This window comes from Loxodonta africana, chromosome 1 (assembly GCF_030014295.1).
Source record: "Loxodonta africana isolate mLoxAfr1 chromosome 1, mLoxAfr1.hap2, whole genome shotgun sequence".
Lineage (NCBI taxonomy): Eukaryota > Metazoa > Chordata > Mammalia > Proboscidea > Elephantidae > Loxodonta > Loxodonta africana.
Genome location: NC_087342.1, coordinates 96,119,256 through 96,143,055, shown reverse-complemented (window position 1 = coordinate 96,143,055; position 23,800 = coordinate 96,119,256). Strand labels below are relative to the sequence as shown.

Sequence of the window (23,800 nt, the reverse complement as noted above, 5' to 3'; positions counted from 1 at the left end):
TCATGTTTGCCCAAACCCGAAGCTCCTGACCTGGTGGATGTCTAGGTCATCCACCCGTACCACCATGCAGCTGGAGCGTAAACGATTCCATGCCGGGGGCCGAAAAGCAGCCTGTCGGCCCTGACAGGGACTTCTCTCAAGGGCGTTCTTTCGAGGACTGGAGAGAGAATCTAAATAAAAATAAGAAGGTAGAAAAGAGAAGCAAAAACATTCAACGCTTATGATTAACAGAATCAGAAAGTATAGTACCCTGGTCATATCGCTGTAGGTAGAAAAGTGAGCTTAACACTGTCTAGCTCCTGGATGGGGCTAAAAAATATATTCTCCTTAAGACCGAGACAATAGCCTATTGAATAAAGATGATGCCAACTTCTCTTCAACAGTGCAGCTATGTCTGGGGACAAAGAGAACTCTGTAAAGAAAAAAGTCACTGATACTTCTAACAGGATAAACTTGGGATAATTAGTTAGAAATAAATAGAGATAATTTAGCTAGCTGGTTGCTTTATCTCCACAGGTTATTCAAAAGTAAATGGCAAGAGGCTAAGCAGTTCAACTTCTCTAGCTTTTCATAACCTACCTGCTTTCCTCCGGAAGGGAGAGTCTACTCCCAGGTGCCAGGGTGGTTTTAGAACCGTCTCCTCATGCCACTTCTCCATTTTATTCTGAAATGCCATCACCAGTTTCTGGGCCCACTGGCCTCGGGTCTCCATGGCCTCGCAGTGCCGTACCCAGTGTTTGCAGCTATCACCTGCACAAAAAAGAAGCAAAAAGCTTTTAGCCCAAGATCGTGATCTGGTGTCCCATTTTTCCTTTCCATCAGTATAGTCATAGCTCAGAATCTGATCCCTAACCCCAATCCAGAATTCTCGAGGATAAGGAACTGTTATCAATGAAGAACACCCAAGTTCTTCTGGATTCTATATATGTTTTTCCCCAAAGGCTCCCTAAAAGCGAGCAGCTGACTGTTGCCATCTTTGAATGCCGACTACTAGAAAGGCTCTAAAACTAGGAGAAGTAAGAGGCCGAGGGTAGAATCAAAAGCAACATCTTCCCTCCCGACTTCTGCTCATCACTGATAAAGAATCAACAGTAGGATCTACAAGATTCTAGAAGATGCCCTCTTGGAAAATTATATTCTTAACACCTATCTAAGCATGTGCTAATCCCTGGCACCTTCCTGCTGAGCAGTCAGGGATAAACTCAAGAATCTTCCCTCCTCTTTTGGGCCAAACTACAACTGTCCCTATTCAGAATTCTACCTGCCCAGTGGAAGGGGTAATAGTCAAATGCCATCTTGCGGAAGGTAAGCTGCATGGCACCGCCCATGAGTCTGTTTGCAGAGACACCTGTAAAAGAAAAATCCAAGTGAATAACAGCAGAAGTAACAGAGAAATCTAAACATTAACTGAAACATTTAGAAATCCTCCTGAGGGCCAGCCCCAAAGTCAGCTGATACACAGTGAAGCTGAAAGGCCATGATGTCAGGTAATTTGCAAGGCTGAAGACTCCCCCTTTTGAGTTGCAACAATCAACATTGCAACTCAAAAAGTGAGTTGCAAAATCAATGGAGCCACTAAAAGAGCAAAAAAAAAAGTTATAGTCCATCAATCATCTCTGGAAATGGCTGGCAGATTTCAGAAAGGCAACAGAGACTACAAAACTTGGAATTGAGGAACTCCAATCTTAGGTCCCCCATAGACACACTCAACATTCTTGATTGATTGGCTCCCCCAAACCTAATAATATTAGTATTGCTGTCCCTCAGCATAACACCTAGAGAAACGTGAGCCAGATTCCCCTCAATACAGGACCATTATTATTTCCTTTCATATCCTCGCTTCAGTGCTAAAGCTATAACAGTAAACAACCGTTATATACTGTGCATTCAAAGTATCAAAGAACACTAAAAACACTGCAAAGACAGGGACATTATAAAAGTATAAACTATGATAGGTAAATTGGAATATTTAGCAATAAGTCAAATATTACATTGTGTTTATCTAGAATTTATAGTTAAATTTTACAAAATGAATGAACTTTCCATGTTTCTCATCTCTGCAACTAGACTGTAAGAATGTTAAGAGTAAGGACTATTTCTTCTACACATGTGTATCATCTAGTCCACCCTGTTCTGTACTTCCACCTTGTCCCCCATAAGACTCTAGAATACCATGTGTTTTGGCAAATAATGTGCCCATGTAAATAATGCGCACACACACATAACACCCAGAAATGATTAAATTAAGTAAAAGAGTTCTGGCATAGTGCGGCCATGCACATACGGTGCATGTCCTGCGACATTTCCAGAAGTGAATTTTGGCCTCATTCTCCCATCCTCCCATATTACAGGCAAAACATATTGTTCTGTTCATTTTTCTTTCATTCTGTTCATTTTCTTTAATCTCCTGCTTATGTGTATAAAAATAGTCCAAAAATGTCACTTTTGATCATAATTGTATGATAAAGATATAAGCCATGGTCAAGAAGTCATGGATTGAGTTGTTGGTAGTCCCCCAGTAATCAGGTAACAATCAAAGCTGTGTGTTTGTTTCTATTAATTTAAGTTGATAATGTTAGCGAATTAGCTCATCAGTTAAATGTGAAAACCTTATCAGATCATCTTAAGTGAAACCATTAGGTTATGTTAGGTCTGCTTATTTCACAGTTTAATTATATCTTCTTAGCATCAATTTAAGTCAGCAACATGTTAAAAAGTGGCATAGAGTGCTTAAGAAAATAACACAGAGAGACGGGGCCAAGATGGCGGAGTACTCAGAAGCTTCCCGTGGTCCCTCTTACAACAAAGACTCAAAAAAACAAGTGGATCAATTATATTTGACAATCTAGGAGCCCTGAACATCAAAGACAAAGTTGAGGAGTCAGACTGAACAGCAACAGGAGAGAGAGACAGTTCAGAAGCAGTGAGGATTTGCCAGACCTGACCTGGCGGCACCCTGCAGCCTGGACTGGCCGGTGCACATGGGCTGAGGCAAGCGGTAGCACTCAGGACATGTTTTCCACATCAGGAGAAACTGAGTGGCAGGCTCTGCTCAAGCCTCTGGAACCAGGGAGAAGCAGCGCTGAATCTGTGAAAGTTAAGTGCAAGTGTCTAACCTACTGCATGGGATCAAAAAAACCCTTCCCCCCCTCTGGGAAGCACCTCTCTCCCATTTACCTGCCCCCTTCCTGCTCTGCTATGGTCCTGTCTGGCTTCAGTGATTGCCACACACTCTGGGCTGAAAGTGGGACCCATCATGCACCCTGAGCTATTCTCCTGGCTTTGGAGAGAGAACAAATTAACAAACAGGAAAAAATAATCTGTCTGCTCCCCTAAGCCAGGAACAAGGGCAGGCATAGCCCTTTTGCCTAGGCACAGGCATAAGGGGTCCATGGATTTTGAATGCTTTTCACCCCTGCCTAGACCTCTGTGGGCCCATTTCAACAGCGTAGGCCCTCATCAGCACAGTACCACAGTGTATATACCTAAAGCCTATTTCCAACTGCAATGGCTAAGGGGAAGTGGCAGATTCATGACATTTCATGCTGCCCTGCCCATTAAGCAGAGTCCTCACCTACCCATATCAGCGGTCTGAGGACTCCACCACTCCACCTAGCTACCCAAGACAGGGGTACAAGAATAAGTGGTACCTCGCAGTCCTTACAGCCTACGTGCAGCATTGAGTGCCCAAAGTCCAGCTGCAAAACCCACCCACCTGTGTACTCTAGGGAACAGGAACACACCTTTCACCCAGGCGCTTACCTTGCTCAGCACATAACCCCCAGATACCTATGCCTACTCCAATCATCCCTGCCTGTCTAGGACTGTAGGTGAGAGCCTGTACCACACACTCGATGACTGACAACCAGGACACCTGAGCTGAATCTACATAAAAAAGTAAACAGACTCCAGGACTCATATATCTAGTAACAGTTCTAACCACCTGGTAACAGGACGTGAGAGCTTCAAAGATGCCAATAATCAAAGCAGCTAACATGACTAGCCTATTTGAACATATCAAAACAAAGAGCTAGAACACGGAAAGCAAAAATAAAATACATGTAACTTACTAAGGCTTGAAGACAACAGTTAATATTGAATCACATGAAATGGAAGACCATGATGGCTTCAGCAAGTGACCAAAACAAAGAATCAAGAAACCTCCCAGAGGAAGAGGAAATCTTGGAGTCACCAGAGGTAGAATCTGAAAGATTAATACACAGAGCTCCGGAAGGAGATCAGGCAAAACGAAGAATGAGCCAAGGAACACACAGACAAAGGAACAGAGGAACTTAAGAAGGTTACAAAAAGGCATAATGACAAATTTAACAGCCTGGAAGAATCCACAGATAGACAGCAAACAGAAATCCAAAAGATTAACAATAAAATATCAGAATTAGACAATTCAACAGGAAGTCATAGGAGCAGAACTGAGGAAATGGAAGTCAGAATTAGTGAGACTGAAGATAAGGCACTTGACACCAATTTATTTGAGGAAAATTCAGATAAAAGAATTTTAAAAAATGAAGAAACCCTAGGAATTATGTGGGACTCTATCAAGAAGAATAACCTATGAGTGATTGGAATACCAGAACAGAGGGGGATAACAGAAAATACAGAGAGAATTGGTGAAGATTTGTTGGCAGAAAAGTTCCCCGATATCATGAAAGATGAAAAGATATCTACCCAAAAAACTCATTGAACCCCACACAGGGTAGATCCCAAAAGAAAGTCACCAAGACAAATTATAATCAAACTTGCCAAAACCAAAGATAAAGAGAGAATTTTAAGAGTGACTAGGGATAACTGAAAAGTCGTCTACAAAGAAGAGTCAATAAGACTAAGCTCAGACTACTCAGCAGAAACCATGCAGGTAAGAAGACAATGGGTGACAAAGTCTTGAAGGAAAAAAATTGCCAGCCAAGAATTATATACCCAGCAAAACTGTCTCTCAAGTATGATGGCAAAATTACGGCTTTTCCAGATAAACAGAAGTTTAGGGAATTTGTAAAAACCAAACCAAAATTACAAGAAATACTAAAGGGAGTCCTCTGGTTAGAAACTCAGTTAACATCAAATAACCTAACACTAGAACACAGAACAAAACAACCAGGTATCAACCCAACAAAAATAAACCAAAGCTAACACACAGTAAATAGGGAAACAGAGACGTCAATATGTAAAAGATGACAACATTAAAACAAAAAAGAGGGACTAAATAATGTAGTCATAGAACTTTCATATGGAGAAGAAGTCAATACAATATCAAGAAATAATATATTGGTTTAAACTTAGAAAAACAGAGGTAAATGTTAAGGAAACCACAAAGGAAACTAACAATTCTATACATCAAAATAAAAAAGAAGAAAAACATAAAGACTCAGCAAATACAAAATCAACAACAATGAAAAAGATGAAAAGAAAAATACATGAAAAACGACTCAGCACAGAAAATTAAGTGGAACAAAGAAACTGTTAACACAAAGAAAAATACATGAAAATGACAGCACTAAACTCATTAAAAAAAAAACTCATACCTATGAATAATTACACTGAATGTGAATGGACTAAATGTACCAATAAAGAGACAGTAAGTAGCAGAATAAATTAAAAAACATGATCTGTCTATATGTTGCCTAGACACACTTTAGACTCAAAGATACAAACATACTAAAACTCAAAGGATGGAAAAAATATATCAAGCAAGCAACAATCAAAAAAGAGCAGAAGTGGCAATATTAATCTCTGACAAACAGACTTTAAAGCAAAATCCACCACAAAGGATAAGGAAGGACACTATATAATAATTAAAGGGTCAATATACCAGTAGGACATAACCATAGGAAATATTTATGCACCCAACAACAGGGCTCCAAAATACATAAGACAAACTCTAACAACACTGAAAAGAGAAATAGACAGCTCCACAATAATAGTAGGAGACTTCAACACACCACTTTCGGTGAAGGACAGGACATCCAGAGAGAAGCTCAATAACTACACGGAAGATCTAAATACCACAATCAACCAACTTGATCTCCTACGCATACACAGAACACTCCATCCAACAGCAGCCAAGTATACTTTCTTTTCAAGTGCACATGGAACATTCTCCAGACCACATATTAGGCCACAAAGCAAACCTTAACAGAATCCAAAACATCGAAATATTACAAAGCATCTTTTCTGACCAAAACCTATAAAAGTAGAAATCAATCACAGAAAAAGCAAGGAAAGAAAACCAAATACACGGAAACTGAACAACACCTTGCTCAAAAAATACTGGATTATATAAGAAAATAACACACAGGAGGTTGCACAGTTGGCAAAACAAAAAGTACAGCATGCGTTATTTGCAAAAAAATTGTATATAGTAGATGCTCAATAAACATGAGGAAACCAATCACAAAAATGAGAGACAGGAAATACCATGAATCCTCTAGGTGTAAGGTAGTACCCTTCAACTAGGGGTCACTTTCAGCTAATCTAGATTTCATCATTCCAAATTCTGGACTATCCACCCTCCTGGCAAAAGATTCACCTATGCCAGTGTTTCTATTTCTCAACCTTTTTTTTTGTTTATTATCACTCCCTGAAGGAGCCTTTTTAGACATTTTTTTCCTAATCGTTGCCTGCCCCCATAAAATTTTAATACCACAGATATAATGTATATTTACGTACTATATGTATATCTGTGGTTTATAAATAAAAAGAGTAAGTATAAAGCTTAATTTTTAACTTAAAATTTTTAGTCATTTAAATGACTAAAAATTTTAAGTTAAAAATTAAATTAAAAAATGTAAAGTCATTAATATTTAATTTAACTTTATAACTATTTGCTGAGTAACTTTCCATGTAATTTACCTATATAAGTTGTAATGTGTCTAATTATACATGCAAATTAGCAATTTATACACACACACACACACACACACACACATGGCCGGCCAGCCCTACGTATCCATGGGTTCTGCATCACAGATTCAATCAATCACAGATAGAAAATATTTTTTAAAAAAGACATTTTTCTTGTCATTATTCCCTAAAAATGCAGTATAACAACTATTTGCATAGCGTTTACATTGTATTAGGTATTATAAATAATCTAGAGATGATCTAAAGTATACAGGAGGATGTGTGTAGGTTATATACAAACACTAGGCCATTTTATATAACGGACGTGAGCGTTCTCGGATTTTGGTATCCACAGGGGTTCTAGAACCATTCCCCGGTGGATATCGAGGAACAACTGTTCATAATAATCATCATCAAGTCTTTAAATTTATTCAAAAATGTTATTTTCAGCAAAAAACTATTGAAATTTTTTTGATTAATTTCTTTTAAAATTATTTTTACCACAACCAATGACTGCCCTGACAGGGAACACAACAGAGAACCCCTGAAGGGAGCAGGAGAACAGTGGGATGCAGACCCCAAATTCTCATAAAAAGACCAGACTTAATGGTCTGACTGAGACTGGAAGGACCCCGGTGGTCATGGCCTCCAGACCTTCTGTTGGCCCAGGACAGGAACCATTCCCGAAGCCAACTTGTCAGACATGGATTGGACTGGACAATGGGCTAGAGAGGGATGCTGGTGAGGAGTGAGTTACTTGGATCAGGTGGACACTTGAGACTGTGTTGGCATCTCCTATCTGGGTGGGGGAATGAGAGAATAGAGGGGGTTAGAAGCTGGCAAAATGGTCACGAAAAGAGAGATTGGAAGGAGGGAGTGGGCTATCTCATTAGGGGGAGAGCATTTGGGAGTACGTAGTAAGGTGTATATGTTTTTATGTGAGAGACTGACTTGATTTGTAAACTTTCACTTAAAGCACAATAAAAATTATTAAAAAAAGGAAAAAAATTATTTTTAGTGAACTTAACTTTTAACTTTTGCTTGATAAGAGAAAATAACTTTTAATTAAGCTAGCTGCTAGATATTCATCCAGATATTGTCAACATTTTTCTTTTCAGCATTTGCTAATATGATTACAGGCTGAATAACTTTTGTAGAATTAAATAATAAAATTGAAACTAATTTTACTTAATTCTTGAAGCCCAGATCATGAAAATACTGAGAATCAAACATGAACAACACTAACGAGGCGGCCAATAGCAGCCAATACGCACGCACAGGCCGCCTCTCGCCATTTGACTTTGAGATCAAGCAATCAACTGAGAGAAAGTCCTCCAATCACAGCTATCCGTTTACTATAATTTTTTAGCACTGATCTGGCATACATTTTGTGCATCTTCTATGAACTTAATGTCATTGCTGCTCATATGATACCCAAGAAAACATAATGAGAGAAATTAAATACTAAAGAATAAGATTTTGTTGAGTACAGTTGTCTTGGAAGGCCACGCACCACTGTTATATCTAAGATTTTTTTTGTCCCCCAAGAACCAATTTTAAATGTCCAAAATAGGCAAATATCAAGACAGAAAGCAGATTAGTCGTTGCTTAGGGCTGAAGGGAAGGGGAAATGGGGGGTGACAACTCATGAGTACAGCGTATCTTTTAGGGAGGGACAAAAATTATGTTGTGGTAATAATTACACAAGCTTATGAATATACTAAAAAATGCTGAATTATATACTCTAAATGGGTGAAGTGTATGGTATGTGAATTATATATCTCAATAAAGCTATTTAAAAAGAAGAGTCAATTTTCACCTCCCTGGGGTGATACCACCCCAAGTGAAAATGCATGATCTATGCAAAAGGGCAAATATTGTATGAGACCACTATTATAAGCACTCAAGAAAAGGTTTAAACACAGATGAAAACATTCTTTGATGGTAGGGAGGGAGGGAGAGGAGAATTCACTAACTAGATAGTAGACACGAATTATCTTGGGTGAGGGGAGGGACAGCGCACAGTACAGGGGAAGTCAGCACCACTGGACTAAACCAAAAGCTAAGAAGTTTCCTGAAGTGTAGCAAGGGCAGGGGGCCTGAGGACTATGGTTTCAGGGAACATCTAGGTTCACTAGCATAACAAAGTTTATTAAGAAAATGTTCTGCATCCCACTTTGGTTGAGTGGCATTTGGAGTCTTAAAAGCTAGTGAGCGGCCATCTAAGAGGCATCAATTTGTCCCAACCCACCTGGAGCAAAGGAGAATGAACTCCAAAAACACAAGGAAAATACTAGCTCGTGAGACAAAAGTGGCCACATAAACCAGAGATTCCACCAGCCTGAGACCAGAAAAACTAGATGGTGCCTGGCTAGCACCAATGACTGCCCTGACAGGGAACACAATAGAGAGTCCCTGATGGAGCAGGAGAAAAGTGGGATGCAGAACTCAAATTCTAGTAAAAAGACCTGACTTAATGGTCTCACTGAGACTGGAAAAACCCCAGAAGACATGGCCCCCAGACGCTCTATTAACCCAGAATTGAAACCATTCCCGAAGCCAACTCTTCAGACCAAGAATAGACTAGACTATAAGACATAAAATGAAGAGTGTGCTTCTTAGTTCAAGTAGATACATGAGACTAAATGGGCAGCTCCTGTTTGGGGAGGAGATGAGAAGGCAGGGGGGATAGGAGCTGGTTGAATAGACATGGGAAATCCAGGGTGAAAGGGAGGAGTGTGCAGTCACATTATAGGGATGACAGGTAGGGTCACATAACAATGTATGTATAAGTTTTTGTATGAGGAACTAACTTGAGCTGTAAACTTTCACCTAAATCATAATAAAAAATTTAAAAAATGCATGACCTAGACTACTGGAGGGAGAGGGTGCTCCCTCAACTGGAGTTAACTGGAGCTAAAAGAACAACAAACTACATGAACTAAACATATTAAAACAGGATCTAGAACTGAGATCAAATATAATTAACAATTATCAAGATATTTAATTGAAAACACATAATCATATATTAGACATAAATGATAAATAAGGGCATATAAATGAGTAATTAAAATTCTCCAATGAGCTGGTGGAAGAGGGAAGCTAGCCTTCAGAGAGAGAAGGAATTTTTCGTTCACAGGCCTTATCCTGAGGGAAAATAGTTAAAAACAGGTAAGAGATACTCTTTTTTTCCCCATCAATCGCCAGCCTCCTCTCTGAAGCCTGAAGTCTAAGCTCTCCAGTTTGGCTTTATGAGCCAGTACTGTGTCTCCATCGTCGTGTAAACCTTCACCTGAAACATGAGAAAATATTTAAAAGAAAAAGAGAGAGAGAGAGACAGTGCTACCCCACCTGAAGCCAAGTTCACCACAACAACCTAGTTTTCAATCATTTCACCGCTAATACCAAGGGAGAGGTGAGCGTGTTAGTCAGAGGCTCCAGCATCCAGACTATAGCATTCCTTAATGAAAAAAAGTAAGTAGGTGTAGCCTTCAAGAAATTTCTAGAGCAGCAGTGTCCAAAAGAACTTTCTGTGATGATGGACATGTTCTGTAGTCTATAAATTATACTGAGTACTTTAAGTATGACTAGTGAAAATGAGTTACTGAATTTTTAATTTTTTTATTTAATTTTAATTTAAATAGCCACATGCTAGTGAACATTACCAAAATGAGCTCAAGGGCAGTGCTGTCCAACAGAAATATAATAGGAGCCACATAAATAATTTTAAATTTTCTAGTAACCGTATGAAAAGAAGTGTAAAAAAAAAAAAGTAAACTTTAATAATTTAAACCAGTATATTCAACCACCATTTCAACACGCAAACAACATGAAAATAATTATTAAGGTATTTTTCAAGTATTCTTGTAAATTACAAAATCTAGTGTGTATTTTACACTTGCAACACATTTCAAGTGCCATTTAGTCACGTGTGTTTTTTAGTCATGTGTGACTAGTGGCTACCATATTAGCCAGCGCATCTCCAGAGAATCTCAGAGCCCTTTCCATACCATCTAGTTCTCACTTCCCCTTTCTCCCCAAATCCAAGGAGACGAGTCAAAGTCACAATAACTCTCCCTGCTCTTCGCCTCTTCACAGGGTCATACACCACACTTGGGTAAGGTAGGCTGGGAGTTGGCCCCCTATTCAAAAGTGTCTCCTCCAAAACTTCCTCAAATTCCACCAAGTAGATGAATTTGGTTTAATAAATAACTTGGGGGAGATGGAGGTGGGAGGAAGCCTACAGTCATTTACATCTTAGTGTAGATTATAGGACCCCTCACCCAGCAATACGATGAAACTCTCAATAATGTACTTTTAATACATTTAATCTCTGAAGAGATTTAAAAAAATAAAAGCCTTTATGGTAACACCTGGAAGAAACAACCAAACAAAATAATAATCATTTTAGCCAAGAATTTCCAAAACAAGTGGCAAACGAGTAAGCAATTGATTTCCTGTAGTGGCAACACAATCTTTGTCCTGTCACTGCTCCCTTCTGTCCTCTCAGACTAGGGCAAGTAGAGAGGGGTTACAGTCACTTCAAGACCAACGAATTCCCAAGTAAGACAGGCAGTGCTGCCTGATGCCCCAGGAAGAAAAGAAAATAATAGGTAGCTCCCTAAAAAAACTGAGTCTATTTCTCATTAAGAGGCAAACACAATTTTCAGAGAAGACAGGACGCAATACAAAAATCTAACATAGCGGAACATCTAAGACTCAAACAGCTGAAATCAAGAGCTGGTGGCAAAAGAGACTATACTATAGACAGAACACAGATGGAGGACTGAAAGAATAAGCAGCAGAGTAATAATATTTAACATATGCCTATAATTAAGGTCCTCCAAACACAATGTATTATCTCGTTTGAGCCTGACAGCAACCTAAGAGGTAAAAAGTGAGATATGATTAACTCAGTTTCACAAATGAGAAAACTCAAAGAGGCTAAGCGAGAGGTTAAGTGATTTCCTCAAGGCTCATAAAGAAAAGAAATGAGTCAACTCCCTTTTTCATTCTGAATAAACCTTTATGTGTAAGTAATACCCACGCACTAATGAACATAAGAGCATGTCAAGAACACTGCATAACCCCTGCCTGGGAAGAGCACGCTTGCACACAGTCACTTTTTAAATTGACTCAAAAATCTGAAAACCCTGAGGTTTCCTAGAGTTGAATTTACTTTCCTAAAAGTTTACACCAGCGCTTCTCAACCCCAGGCAAGCACTGGCACAACCCAAGGGATTTTGGGGAGAAGAAAAGAAGTAAACACTGCTTGGCTTTATTCGTGAGATTGTGATTTAGGGGTGCTTGGGGCAGGGCTGACATCTGCATTTTGTTAAGTTTTACAGGAGGTGCTGCTGCACCCTAAAGGCTGAGTAGCACTGCCTTACACTCACAGAAAGAGCTACCGCAGGAACGCCTGTGACCAAGGGAAGCCAACCAAAGTACTCCCTGGTGGCTCTTGAGAAGAGCCTTCTTCATCTCCAAGCTTTGCCCAGAGCTGAGGAGGAGCGATGTGGACCACCCAGACTGGGCTCAGGCCTCCCAGGGTACCTGGCTCTCGGGACTGGCTGTCATCACAAATGTGCAGGTCCAGGCGAGAGATGAACAGATGATAGGAGGGCTCTTTCACGTCAAATTTCTCAAAGTACTGGCTGAGGCGGCTGCTGCTGCTGTTGCTGTTGCCCTGGCTGCCACTGAACGCCTGGGCCCAGGACTGCTGGGCGGTGGGAGCAGGTGGGGTGATCTACATGCGACAGAGAGAAAAAGAAGAGGTCCAGACCCTGAGAAGCTCCTGTGCATGCTTCCTTCAACCTTTAATCCAGCCTGAAGAAAACCAATTTGGCAAGATGCTCCTCCCCTCTGTTTGCCTGGTAGCTCACTTAAGGTCCATCTCACCTAAATAACCCAAACTCCAAAAAACCTTACTATAATTAGTTTAATAACTGTCAGAGGACCGATCAAAGGTTTGAGTTGCCCTTTAAATTCTCACTCAGCTGACTGGTGCTGAAAGACCTTGTCATGGATTGAATTGTGTCCCTCAAAAATATGTGTCAACTTGGCTAGGCCATGATTCCCAGTAGTATGTAATTGTTCTCCATTTTGTGATCTGATGTAAATATCCTCCAGTTTGTGATATTACATAATTATCCTCCATTTTATGTGTTGTAAATCCTAAACCTCTATGAGGCAGGGTTAGTGTGTGGTGTATCTTAAATCACACCCTTACTAGAGGGTGTGACTCTAGTCACAGCCATACTCAAGTCACACCTTTTATCTTACAAGAGATAAAACGAAACAGAAAAGCAAACAGAAAGGGACCTCACTACCACCAAGAAAGAAGAGCAGGAACAGAGCGCATCCTTTGGTCTCGGGGTCCCTACACTGAGAACTTCCCAGACCCAGGGGAAGACTGAAGTCAAGACACATGGAGATCTCCAAGGAGTGGAGGGCCCACAGTCACTGAAAGGGGACAAGGCCCTTCCCCGAGAGCAGACAGAGCCTTCCCCTGGAGCTGGTAGCCTGAATTAGGACTTCTAGTCTCCTAAACTGTGAGAGAACAAATTTCTGTTTGTTTAAGCCACCTACTCGTGGTTAGAGAAGCACAAGATAACCAAGACAGACTTCCTCCAGAAAGTCTTCCCTAAATGCCCTCTTTCAGTCTGGGCAATTAGCTGCCTCTCCCTTCGTGCTCTCATGGCGTAGTATTTACCTTCATAGCCGCACTGATCACCCCATACTGTAAACTTGTTTACAGTCCATTATTCAAGTCACCGAGTGCCCCAAGGACAGGAACAAGAGGCTGATTCCACTTGTCCTCTGCAGTGGTGAGCACCATATGCCTAACACACTGGAGCCACATAATGTACAGGATAAATGGGTAAACCAGAGGTGCAGGCAGAGCCTGCACACACCCACAAGTGTGTGTCAGGCCTCCCAGATAAGCCAAATGAAGACTAGGCGACACCTGTGTTGGCACTAATTGGCTCTGGCCTACCGTCTCCCCGCCCGACCAGAAGTGTGTTTTGCCTCTGACCTGCACAGGCTCAGGAGCCAGGCTCTTCCTTTGCTGGGCTGCCTTCTCCATGGCCTCACTCAGCGACTCTGCATACTTCATCATGGCCTTAAGCTGTGAGTCAGTTAGCACCCAGAGCAGATCATCCAACAGGAACATCAGCTTGGAGGAGATCACGTTGCAATCTTTGGTCTGAGGGGCCCACAGAGAACACAGGGTTCAATCACCTTGTACCATTTCAATTCCTCAAAGTCACTGATGTCCACTCAATTTCAGAGATGGCTTTCCACCCCCAGTACATGAAAGGAAAGTATCAAACACTTTGGAGAGCAATTTCTTACAAAACTACTAAAGTTTTCTGTGATCGGCGAGAAGCAGCAATAGTTAACTGCCAAGTGCCTATGTCAGTGTCCCTGTGCATGGGGGGAAATTGTGGTTTCAAAAATGAAGATGACAGGGAGGTGGAAATGCTCTCCCACTGCTGGACACTGTACAACAATGAACTGCAGGCCCTGACCTTTCAACTGTCATCCCAGGGACCAGTAACATTTAAAAAGATGAGGGAACACCAACTCCCAGGCTGTCTAGGAGAATGAAAAATAGACATTTTCATGTGGATGGAGAACATACTCACTCTTCTCTTGAGGGCTATTTGGATCCTGCCTTGGTTGGTAATAAGCCTCAGTGGAGTGGTGACTGGGTCCTGATCACCATTGTCTGTGGCATCTGCCTCAATTCGAAGTGTTTGCCAAGTTATTTCCTTAAATGTTAAAACCTGGAAGGAGAGGAAGTAAAATTCCTTAGTGCTATGGATGAAATTCACCAAGAGGCAGGAAGTCCAAGGCAAAAAGACTGGCACAGCAGAGACTCCCACTGTGCTCAGCTGGGATCCCAACAACAGAAGACAGTAGATCAAAGATCCATAACTAAGGAAAGGACATAGTGGTAACACTGGACAGAATGATTCTGGGTAGGACCCTAGGAACGGGGGGAGCACTAGGGGAAATTCCCAAAGGAGGAATAAAATCCTTTAAGAATTAGTCCTACTTTGAAACCCCTCCTCGTTTCCCCCTTCACAGTGCTAGGGCTGTCACCTCTCCACGGTGGGGATCAGTGATGCGGGTGAGGCGAAGGTCACTCTGCTGCCAGTTTGGGTTGACACTATAGCCCTGGAGCTGCCACAACTCAAAAGAGGCATGGAAGGCCTTGGAGTGAATCTTGATGGTGATTGAATTAACGATGATGAACATCCCCTCTACCACCTTCTCAGCAAAGCCATACTCACTGTAACAAATGAGAGAGAACAACGATCAGAATCACGTGAGACTTTCTGCAACTGCTATACTGGAAGACACCAGGCTAAGCTATTAACAGTGCCTGTCTGTGGGTGCTGGAACTGGGGTGATTTTTTTCTTTATTTCTCTCCTCCCATTTCTATTTTTAATATATATTTTTTAATTTGGATGGGGGATAACTCCCAGCTACCTTACCCAAGGGTACTATATGACTCTGTGAAGAGGCAAAGAGCAGGCAGAGTTGTTGTGACTGACTCCTCTTGGACTTGGGGAGAAAGGGAAAGAGAGAACCAGGTGGTATAGAAAGGGCTCTGAGACTCTTTTTATAATTTCTAGACTTTTTTTAATAAGTGATGATGCAGTACTCTTTCTAATGGGAACTGGTTTTTGTTGTTTTTCTTTTTGAAGAATGGAATAGAAGAGAAAGAGCTGATCTGAAAACACTCTCCCTCCTGTTAGAATAAACTGATGTCTTCTTATAACCCATGAACTAACTTAATAGAAATTTGAACACTGCCTGCGAGGGGAGGTCTAACTAAAGAAGGAAACACTCAGGTTCTATAAAATCTTCAAAAACAAAACATCTCTGCAAAGGTAGTGGAAAGAGGTGACAAAAAGTTTAATGTTGGGACATCTAGTCAACAATAGTCCCACCTCTTCTCTGCCAAATGCTTCCTACAGTGCATAGCTGTACTGCCACAGTAAGAGGCCAGAAGTGGCAAAAGGAAAGGAACGAAGGACTTCTGAAAGTCTTTCTGGATGTGGAAAACACAGATACTCTTGAGAGGTAAGTGGAATCACTTACCAAAAAACCAAACCCACTGCCGTCAAGTCGATTCTGACTCATAGTGACCCTATAGGACAGGGTAGAACTGCCCCACAGAGTTTCCAAGGAGCACCTGGTGGATTTGAACTGCTGACCTCTAGGTTAGCAGCTGTAGCTCTTAACCACTATGCCACCAGGGTTTCCCGCTTACCAATACAAGAGATAAAAAGGAAGTCTGGAAATGACAAATTGAAGAAAATATTTACTTACAACTTACATCACAAAAGGCTAACATCCCTAATATATCAAGAGCTTCAAAAAAATCAAAAAGAAAAAGAACAGCCCAACAGAAAATAGGCAAAACAATGGGCAGCATGCAGAAAAATAAGTGCAAATAGATCTTAAACATAAAATGATGTTTGGGAATTAGTTTCTGTTTATGGTGAAGGGAAGTTTAACATCGATTAAGGGAATGCTTGCACAGTATGATTAATGTAATCTGTGTCACTCAGCTATACACCTGAAGGCTGCAATGCTGTGTTACATACAGTAGAACCTGAGAAAGCTGACACCTGTATAAGGTGGAAACCTGTCAGAGAAGGAAAACTCAAATATTTTCCACTAATAAAGAGCAACAGAGAAGTGGTAAGACTGTACCCTGTCAAAGGCGAAATGAGGCAGTCTCGTCAAGTTACAGTTCTTATAGGTTTCACTGTGCATTTATATACATAGGTAAATCAAACCCCATTGCCACTGAGCCAAATCTGACTTATAGCAATCCTACAGGACAGAGTAGAACTGCCCCATACTGTTTCCAAGGCTGTAAATCTTTTTTTCTTTTTTTTCTCAACTGTACTTTAGATGAAGGTTTACAGAACAAGTTTCTCGTTAATCACTTAGTACACATATTGTTTTATAACATTGGTTAACAACCCCACAACATGTCAACATCCTCCTTTCTCAAGCTTGGGTACCCTATACCAGCTTTCCTGTTCCCTCCTGCCTACTATTCCTTGCTCCTGGGCTGTTGTACCCCTTTAGTTTCATTTTGTGTTATGGATCTGTCCAATCTTTGGCTGAAGAGTGAACCTCAAGAATGACTTCATTACTGAGCTGAAAGGGTGTCCAGGGGCCACACTCTCAGGGTTTCTACAGTCTCTGTGAGGCCAGCAAGTCTGTTCTTTCTGAGTTAGAATTTTGTTCTACATTTTTCTCCAGCTCTGTCAGGACCCTCTATTGTGATCCCTGTCATAGCAGTTGGTGGTGGTAGCTGGGCACCATCTACTTGTACTGGACTCAGACTGGTGGAGGCCGTGTTGGATGTGGTCCATTAGTCCTTCGAACTAATCTTTCCCTTGTATCTTTAGTTTTCTTCATTATTCCTTGCTCCCAAAAGAGTGAAACCAGTGGAGTATCCTAGATGGCTGCTCACAGGCTTTTAAGACCCCAGACGCTACTCACCAAAGTATAAAGTAGAACATTTTCTTCATAAACTATGTTATGCTAACTGAGCTAGATGTTCCCCGAGACCATAGTCCCCACACCCCTCAGCCCAGCAATTCAGTCCCTCAGGGAGTTTGGATATGTCTATGGAGCTTCCAGGACCTTGCCCAAGGCTGTAAATCTTTAAAGAAGAGGACTGCTGCATCTTTCTCTCATGGAGCGCTTAACCACTGCACCACCAGGGCTCCTAACCTAAACCCATGGAGCTGATGCTGACTCTGAGTGACACTATAGGACAGAATAGAAATGCCTCATAGGGCTTCCAAGGCTGTATAATCTTTATGGAAGCAGGCTGCCACATCTTTCTCCTGCGGAGCACCTGGTGAGTTCAAATTGCTGACCTTTCGGTTAGCAGCCAAGCACCTAGCCACTGTATCACCAGGGCTCCTGTGTGTTTGTGTGTATATATATATGGAAACCCTGGTGGCACAGTGGTTAAGAGCTACATCTGCTAACCAAAAGATCGGCAGTTCAAATCCACTAGATGCTCCCTGGAAACTCTATGGGGCAGTTCTACTCTGTCTTATAGGGTCGCTATGAGTTGGAATCGACTCAACGGTAATGGGTTTTTTATATATATACTTACACACACACACACATATGTATTATATATATGTGTACATATGTTTACCAAGAGACATGTACAAGAATGCTCATAGTAGCACTATTCTTTTTTCTTAAACATTTTTTAAATTTACATGCAGAAAAACGCATTCTTTGTGGTGTACAGTTCTATGGGTTCTAAAAAATGCAGAGTCATGTATCAACCACCCTAACCATGATACAGAACAGTTCTATATACTTAACAGCCAGAAACTAGAAATGAATCAAATGTCCATCTACAATAGGATGGATAAACTGTAGCATATTCAACCAATGAAATACTATACAGTAATGAGAATGAATGAACTAAAACTATATATAACAACATGGACAACTCTCACAAACATGATGTTAAGCTAAAGTGTTGTTGTTCTTGGGTGCCATCGAGTCAGTTCCAACTCATAGCGACCCTATGCACAGCAGAGTGAAACACTATCCGGTCCTGAACCATCTTCACAATTGTTGCTATGCTTGAGCCCATTGTTGCAGCCACTGTGTTGATCCATCTCGTTGAGGGTCTTCCTCTCTTTCACTGACCCTCTATTTTATCAAGCACGATGTCCTTCTCCAGGGACTGATTCCTCCTGATTATATGTCCCAAGTACATGAGACACAGTCTCACCACCCTTGCTTCTAAGGAGCATTCTGGCTGCATTTCTTCCAAAACAGACTTGTCCATGGTATATTCAATATTCTTTGCCAACACCACAATTCAAAGGCATCAATTCTTCTCTGGTCTTCCTTATTCATTGTCTAGCTTTCCCACGCATATGAGGCAATGGAAAACACCACAGCTTAGGTCAGGCGCACCTTAGTCCTCAAGGTGACATCTTGGCTTTTCAACACTTTAAAGGTCTTTTGCAGCAGATTTTCTCAGTGCAATGTGTCTTTTGATGTCTTGACTGCTCCTTCCACGGGTGTCGATTGTGGATCCAAGTGAAAGGAAATCCTTGACGACCTCAGTCTTTTCTCTGTTTATCATGACGTTGTTTATTCGTCCAGTTGTGGGGATTTTTCTTTTCTTTATGCTGAAGCGTAATCCATACTGAAGGCTGTGGTCTTTGATTTTCATCAGTAAGTGCTTCAAGTCCTCTTCACTTTCAGCAAGCAAGGTTGTGTCATCTACATAACGCAGGTTATTAATGAGTCTTCCTCCAATCCTGATGCCCCATTCTTGTTCACATAGGCCAGTTCTTGGATTATTTGTTCAGCATACAGATTGTATAGGTATGGTGAAAGAATAAAATCCTGCCACATACCTTTCCTGACTTTAAACCATGTAGTATCTCTTTGTTCTGTTTGAATGACTGCCTCTGGATCCATGTACAGATTCCTCATGAGCACTTTTTAAGTGATCTGGAATTCCCATTCTCTGCAATGTTATACATAACTTGTTATGATCCACACAGTCGAACGTTTTTGCATAGTCAATGAAACACAGGTAAACATGTTTCTGGTATTCTCTGCTTTCAGCCAGGATCCATCTGACATCAGGAATGATATCCCTGGTTCCACGTCCTCGTCTAAATCTGGCTTAAATTTCTGGCAATTCCCTTTTGATATACTGCTGCAACTGCTTTTAAATGATCTTCAGCAAAATTTTGCTGGCATGGTATATTAATGATATTGTTCAATAGTTTCTGCACTTGGTTGGATCACTTTTCTTGGGAATAGCCATAAATACGGATCTCTTCCAGTTGGTTGGCCAAGTAGCTGTCTTTCAAATTTCTTGGCATAGACGGGTGGACACTTCCATCGCTGCATCTCAATTGGCATTCCATCAATTCCCAGAGCCTTGTTTTTCACCAATGCCTTCAGCATAGCTTGGACTTCTTCCTTCGGTACCATCAGTTCTTGATCATATGCTACCTCCTGAAATGGTTGAATGTCGACCAATTCTTTTTGGTATAGTGATTCTGTGTACTCCTTCCATCTTCTTTTGATGCTTCTTGTGTCGTTTAATATTTTCCCCGTAGAATCCTTCAGTACTGCAACTCCAGGCTTGAATTTTTTCTTCAGTTTTTTCAGCTTGAGAAATGCTAAGCGTGTTTTTCCCTTTTGATTTTCTATCTCCAGGTCTCTGCACATGTCATCATAATACTTTGTCTTCTCAAGCTGCCCTTTGAAATTTTCTGTCCAGTTCTTTTACTTCATCATTAGCTAAAGTAGCTAAACACAAATGACTACATACTATAGGATGACGTTTACATAATTTTAAAAAACAGACAAAACTAACCTATGGTGTTTGAAATCAGGATAAGGGTTATTCCTGGGGGTGGGCAGAGACTAGAAAGAGTACAAGCAGGCATCTAGAATTCTGCAAGTAATCTGTTCTTGATAAGTTAACTTTGCATAAAATTACTGAGCCATAAACTTATAATATGTGCCCATCAATGTCACACTTCAATATAATTTACAAAAACATACAGAAGTACCATAAAAAATCTTATCAGGCTGGGCAAAAACCTTAAGTTTCATAACAACATCCTCTACTGGCAAGGTTCTGGGAAAACAAGCACTCTCACGCATTGCTGGTGTGAATGCAAAATGATACAATCCTATGGAGGAGAATTTAGCAATGTCTATCAAAAAAAAAAAAAATTTTTTTTTTTTTAATCAAATTACAGGGGCCCTGCACTAGACATAGGCAGAGCCAAGATGGCAGAATAGACAGACGCTTCCGGCAAGCCCTCTTTACAACAAAGACCCGAAAAAACAAGTGAAACGAGTATATTTTTAACAAGCTGGGAGCCCTGAGCTTCAAAGGCAAGCTTAGAAAATGAACTGAGGGACGGAGGAGGAAGAGACCATTCAGAAACGGAGAGGAGTTACCCGACCTGAATCGCGGGGAGCCCTCAGGTGCCATTCCTGGAGTGGCGGCGGAGGAGGGCTGGTACTAGCGTTTGGACGCAATTTTCTCAGGGAGAAGCAGCCACTCATACAGCCTACTCACACCTCTGGAACCTGAGGAGAACAGCGCTCTTGGCAAATGCTAAGAGCTTGAGTATATTTTAATGCCCCCCACAAACTGGCTTCAGCGGCTGAATTCCCTAGGCCAGAGATAGGCACTGTTGAGCACCTAGAGCCATCCTCCTGGCCTTGGGGAAGGAAAGAATTTGCATTTGGGGGAAAAGATAATTTGGTAGCTCCATTAACCAGGGGAGCTCAGGACAGAACCGGCTCCTGTCCAGGCATAAACCATCTGTGAACTTTGAGCGCCTTTCCCTCTGCATGGACCTGTGTGGGCCTATTTCAGGAGAATAGGCCCTTGTCGGCAGGCTCCAACTGTTTCAGCTGTGCGGTGGAGACATGGATATTTGATGTTTGACATTTCTTTGCCTATTAAACAGAGTCCTCACCTACCACATCAGGGACCTAAGGACTGGTACCTCCACTCATGTCACCCAGCCACCCATGACAGGGGTCCAAAGATAACTGGTACTTCCCAGTCCTTACAACCAAAAACTTTGGGTGCCTATGGTCCCTCTGCAGAACCCACCCACCAGCATGCTCTAGGGAACAGAGACGCGTTTCCCTCAGAGACACTGGGTGGTCGGTTCTCAGCCCCTGCCTTGTTCAGAGCATAACCCCCTGGTCCGGACGGCTTCACTGCAGAATTCTACCAAACTTCCAGAGAAGGGTTAACACCACTACTACTAAAGGTATTTAAGAGCATAGAAAAGGACGGAATACTACCAAACTCATTCTATGAAGCCACCATATCCCTGATACCAAAATCAGATAAAGACACCACAAGAAAAGAAAATTATAGACCTATATCCCTCATGAATGTAGATGCAAAAATCCTCAACAAAACTCTAGCCAATAGAATTCAACAACCTATCAAAAAAATAATTCACCATGACCAAGTGGCATTCATACCAGGTATGCAGGGATGGGTCAACATTAGAAAAAGAATTAATGTAATCCACCACATAAATAAAACAAAAGATAAGAATCACATGATTTTATCGATTGATACAGAAAAGGCATTTGACAAAGTTCAACACTCATTCATGATAAAAACTCTCAGCAAAATAGGGATAGAAGGAAAATTCCTCAACATAATAAAGGGCATTTATACAAAGCCCATAGCCAACATCACCCTAAATGGAGAGAGCCTGAAAGCATTCCCATTGAGATCGGGAACCAGAAAGGATGCCCTTTATCACCATTCTTATTCAACACTGTGCTGGAAGTCCTAGCCAGAGCAATTAGGATAGATAGAGAAATAAAGGGCATCCAGATTGGCAAGGAAGAAGTAAAACTATCTCTGTTTGCAGATGACATGATCTTATACACAGAAAACCCTAAGGAATCCTCCAGAAAACTACTGAAACTAATAGAAGAGTTCAGTAGAGTATCGGGATACAAGATAAACATACAAAACTCAGTTGGATTCCTCTACACCAACAAAAAGAACATTGAAGAGGAAATCACCAAATCAATGCCATTTACAGTAGCCCCCAAGATAAAATACTTACGAATAAATCTTACCAGAGACGTAAAAGACTTATACAAAGAAAACTACAGTTCACTTCTGCAAGAAACCAAAAGAGACTTACATAAGTGGAAAAAGGTGCCTTGCTCATGGATAGGAAGACTTAACCTTATAAAAATGTCTATTCTACGAAAAGCAACTATTTAATTCAATTCCAATCCAAATCCCAATGACATTCTTTAATGAGATGGAGAAACAAATCACCAATTTCATATGGAAGGGAAAGAGGCCCCGGATAAATAAGGCATTACTGAAAAAGAAGAACAAAGTGGGAGGCCTCACACTACCTGATTTTAAAACCTATTATATTGCCACAGTAGTCAAAACAGGCTGGTACTGGTACAACAACAGATACATAGACCAATGCAACAGAATTGAGAATCCAGACATAAATCCATCCACATATAAGCAGTTGATATTTGACAAAGGCCCAAAACAGTTAAATGGGGAAAAGACAGTCTTTTTAACAAATGGTGCTGGCATAACTGGATATCCATCTGCAAAAAAATGAAACAAGACCCATACCTCACTCCATGCACAAAAACGAGCTCAAAATGGATCAAAGACCTAAATATAAAATCTAAAACGATAAAGATCATGGAAGAAAAAATAGGGACAACGTTAGGAGCCCTAATACATGGCATAAACAGTATACAAAACATTATTAAGAATGCAGAAGAAAAACTAGATAACTGGGAGCTCCTAAAAATCAAACACCTATCCTCATCCAAAGACTTCACCAAAAGAGTAAAAAGACTACCTACAGTTTGGGGAGAAGTTTTTAGCTATGACATTTCCAATCAGCGTCTGGTCTCTAAAATCTACATGATACTGCAAAAACTCAACTACAAAAAGACAAATAACCCAATTAAAAAACGGACAAAAGATATGAATAGACAGTTCACTAAAGAAGACATTCAGGTAGCTAACAGATATATGAGGAAATGTTCACGATAATTAGCCACTAGAGAAATGCAGATCAAAACTAAAATGAGATTTCAACTCACTCCAACAAGGCTGGCATTTATCCAAAACACACAAAATAATAAATGTTGGAGAGGCTGTGGAGAGATTGGAACACTTCTACATTCCTGGTGGGAATGTCGAATGGTACAACCACTTTGGAAATTGATTTGGCACTTCCTTAAAAAGCTAGAAATAGAACTACCATATGATCCAGCAATCCCACTCCTCAGAATATATCCTAGAGAAATAAGAGCCTTTACACGAACAGATATATGCACACCTATGTTTACCGCAGC

At 40.9% G+C, this 23,800-nt stretch overlaps 1 protein-coding gene across 1 annotated transcript in view; it reads right to left on the bottom strand.

The window, feature by feature from the left end:
- Positions 1 to 23,800, bottom strand: part of BLTP3A (bridge-like lipid transfer protein family member 3A) — a 91,609-nt gene that overhangs the window by 24,018 nt on the left and 43,791 nt on the right. The window contains exons 5-11 of the mRNA XM_064284845.1: positions 14,965 to 15,154; positions 14,505 to 14,645; positions 13,892 to 14,062; positions 12,409 to 12,601; positions 1,262 to 1,348; positions 580 to 750; positions 31 to 170 (exon numbers count right to left, since the gene is read on the bottom strand). Coding sequence (XP_064140915.1) covers positions 31 to 170; positions 580 to 750; positions 1,262 to 1,348; positions 12,409 to 12,601; positions 13,892 to 14,062; positions 14,505 to 14,645; positions 14,965 to 15,154 — 1,093 coding nt within the window. The remainder of the gene's footprint in view (positions 1 to 30; positions 171 to 579; positions 751 to 1,261; positions 1,349 to 12,408; positions 12,602 to 13,891; positions 14,063 to 14,504; positions 14,646 to 14,964; positions 15,155 to 23,800) is intronic.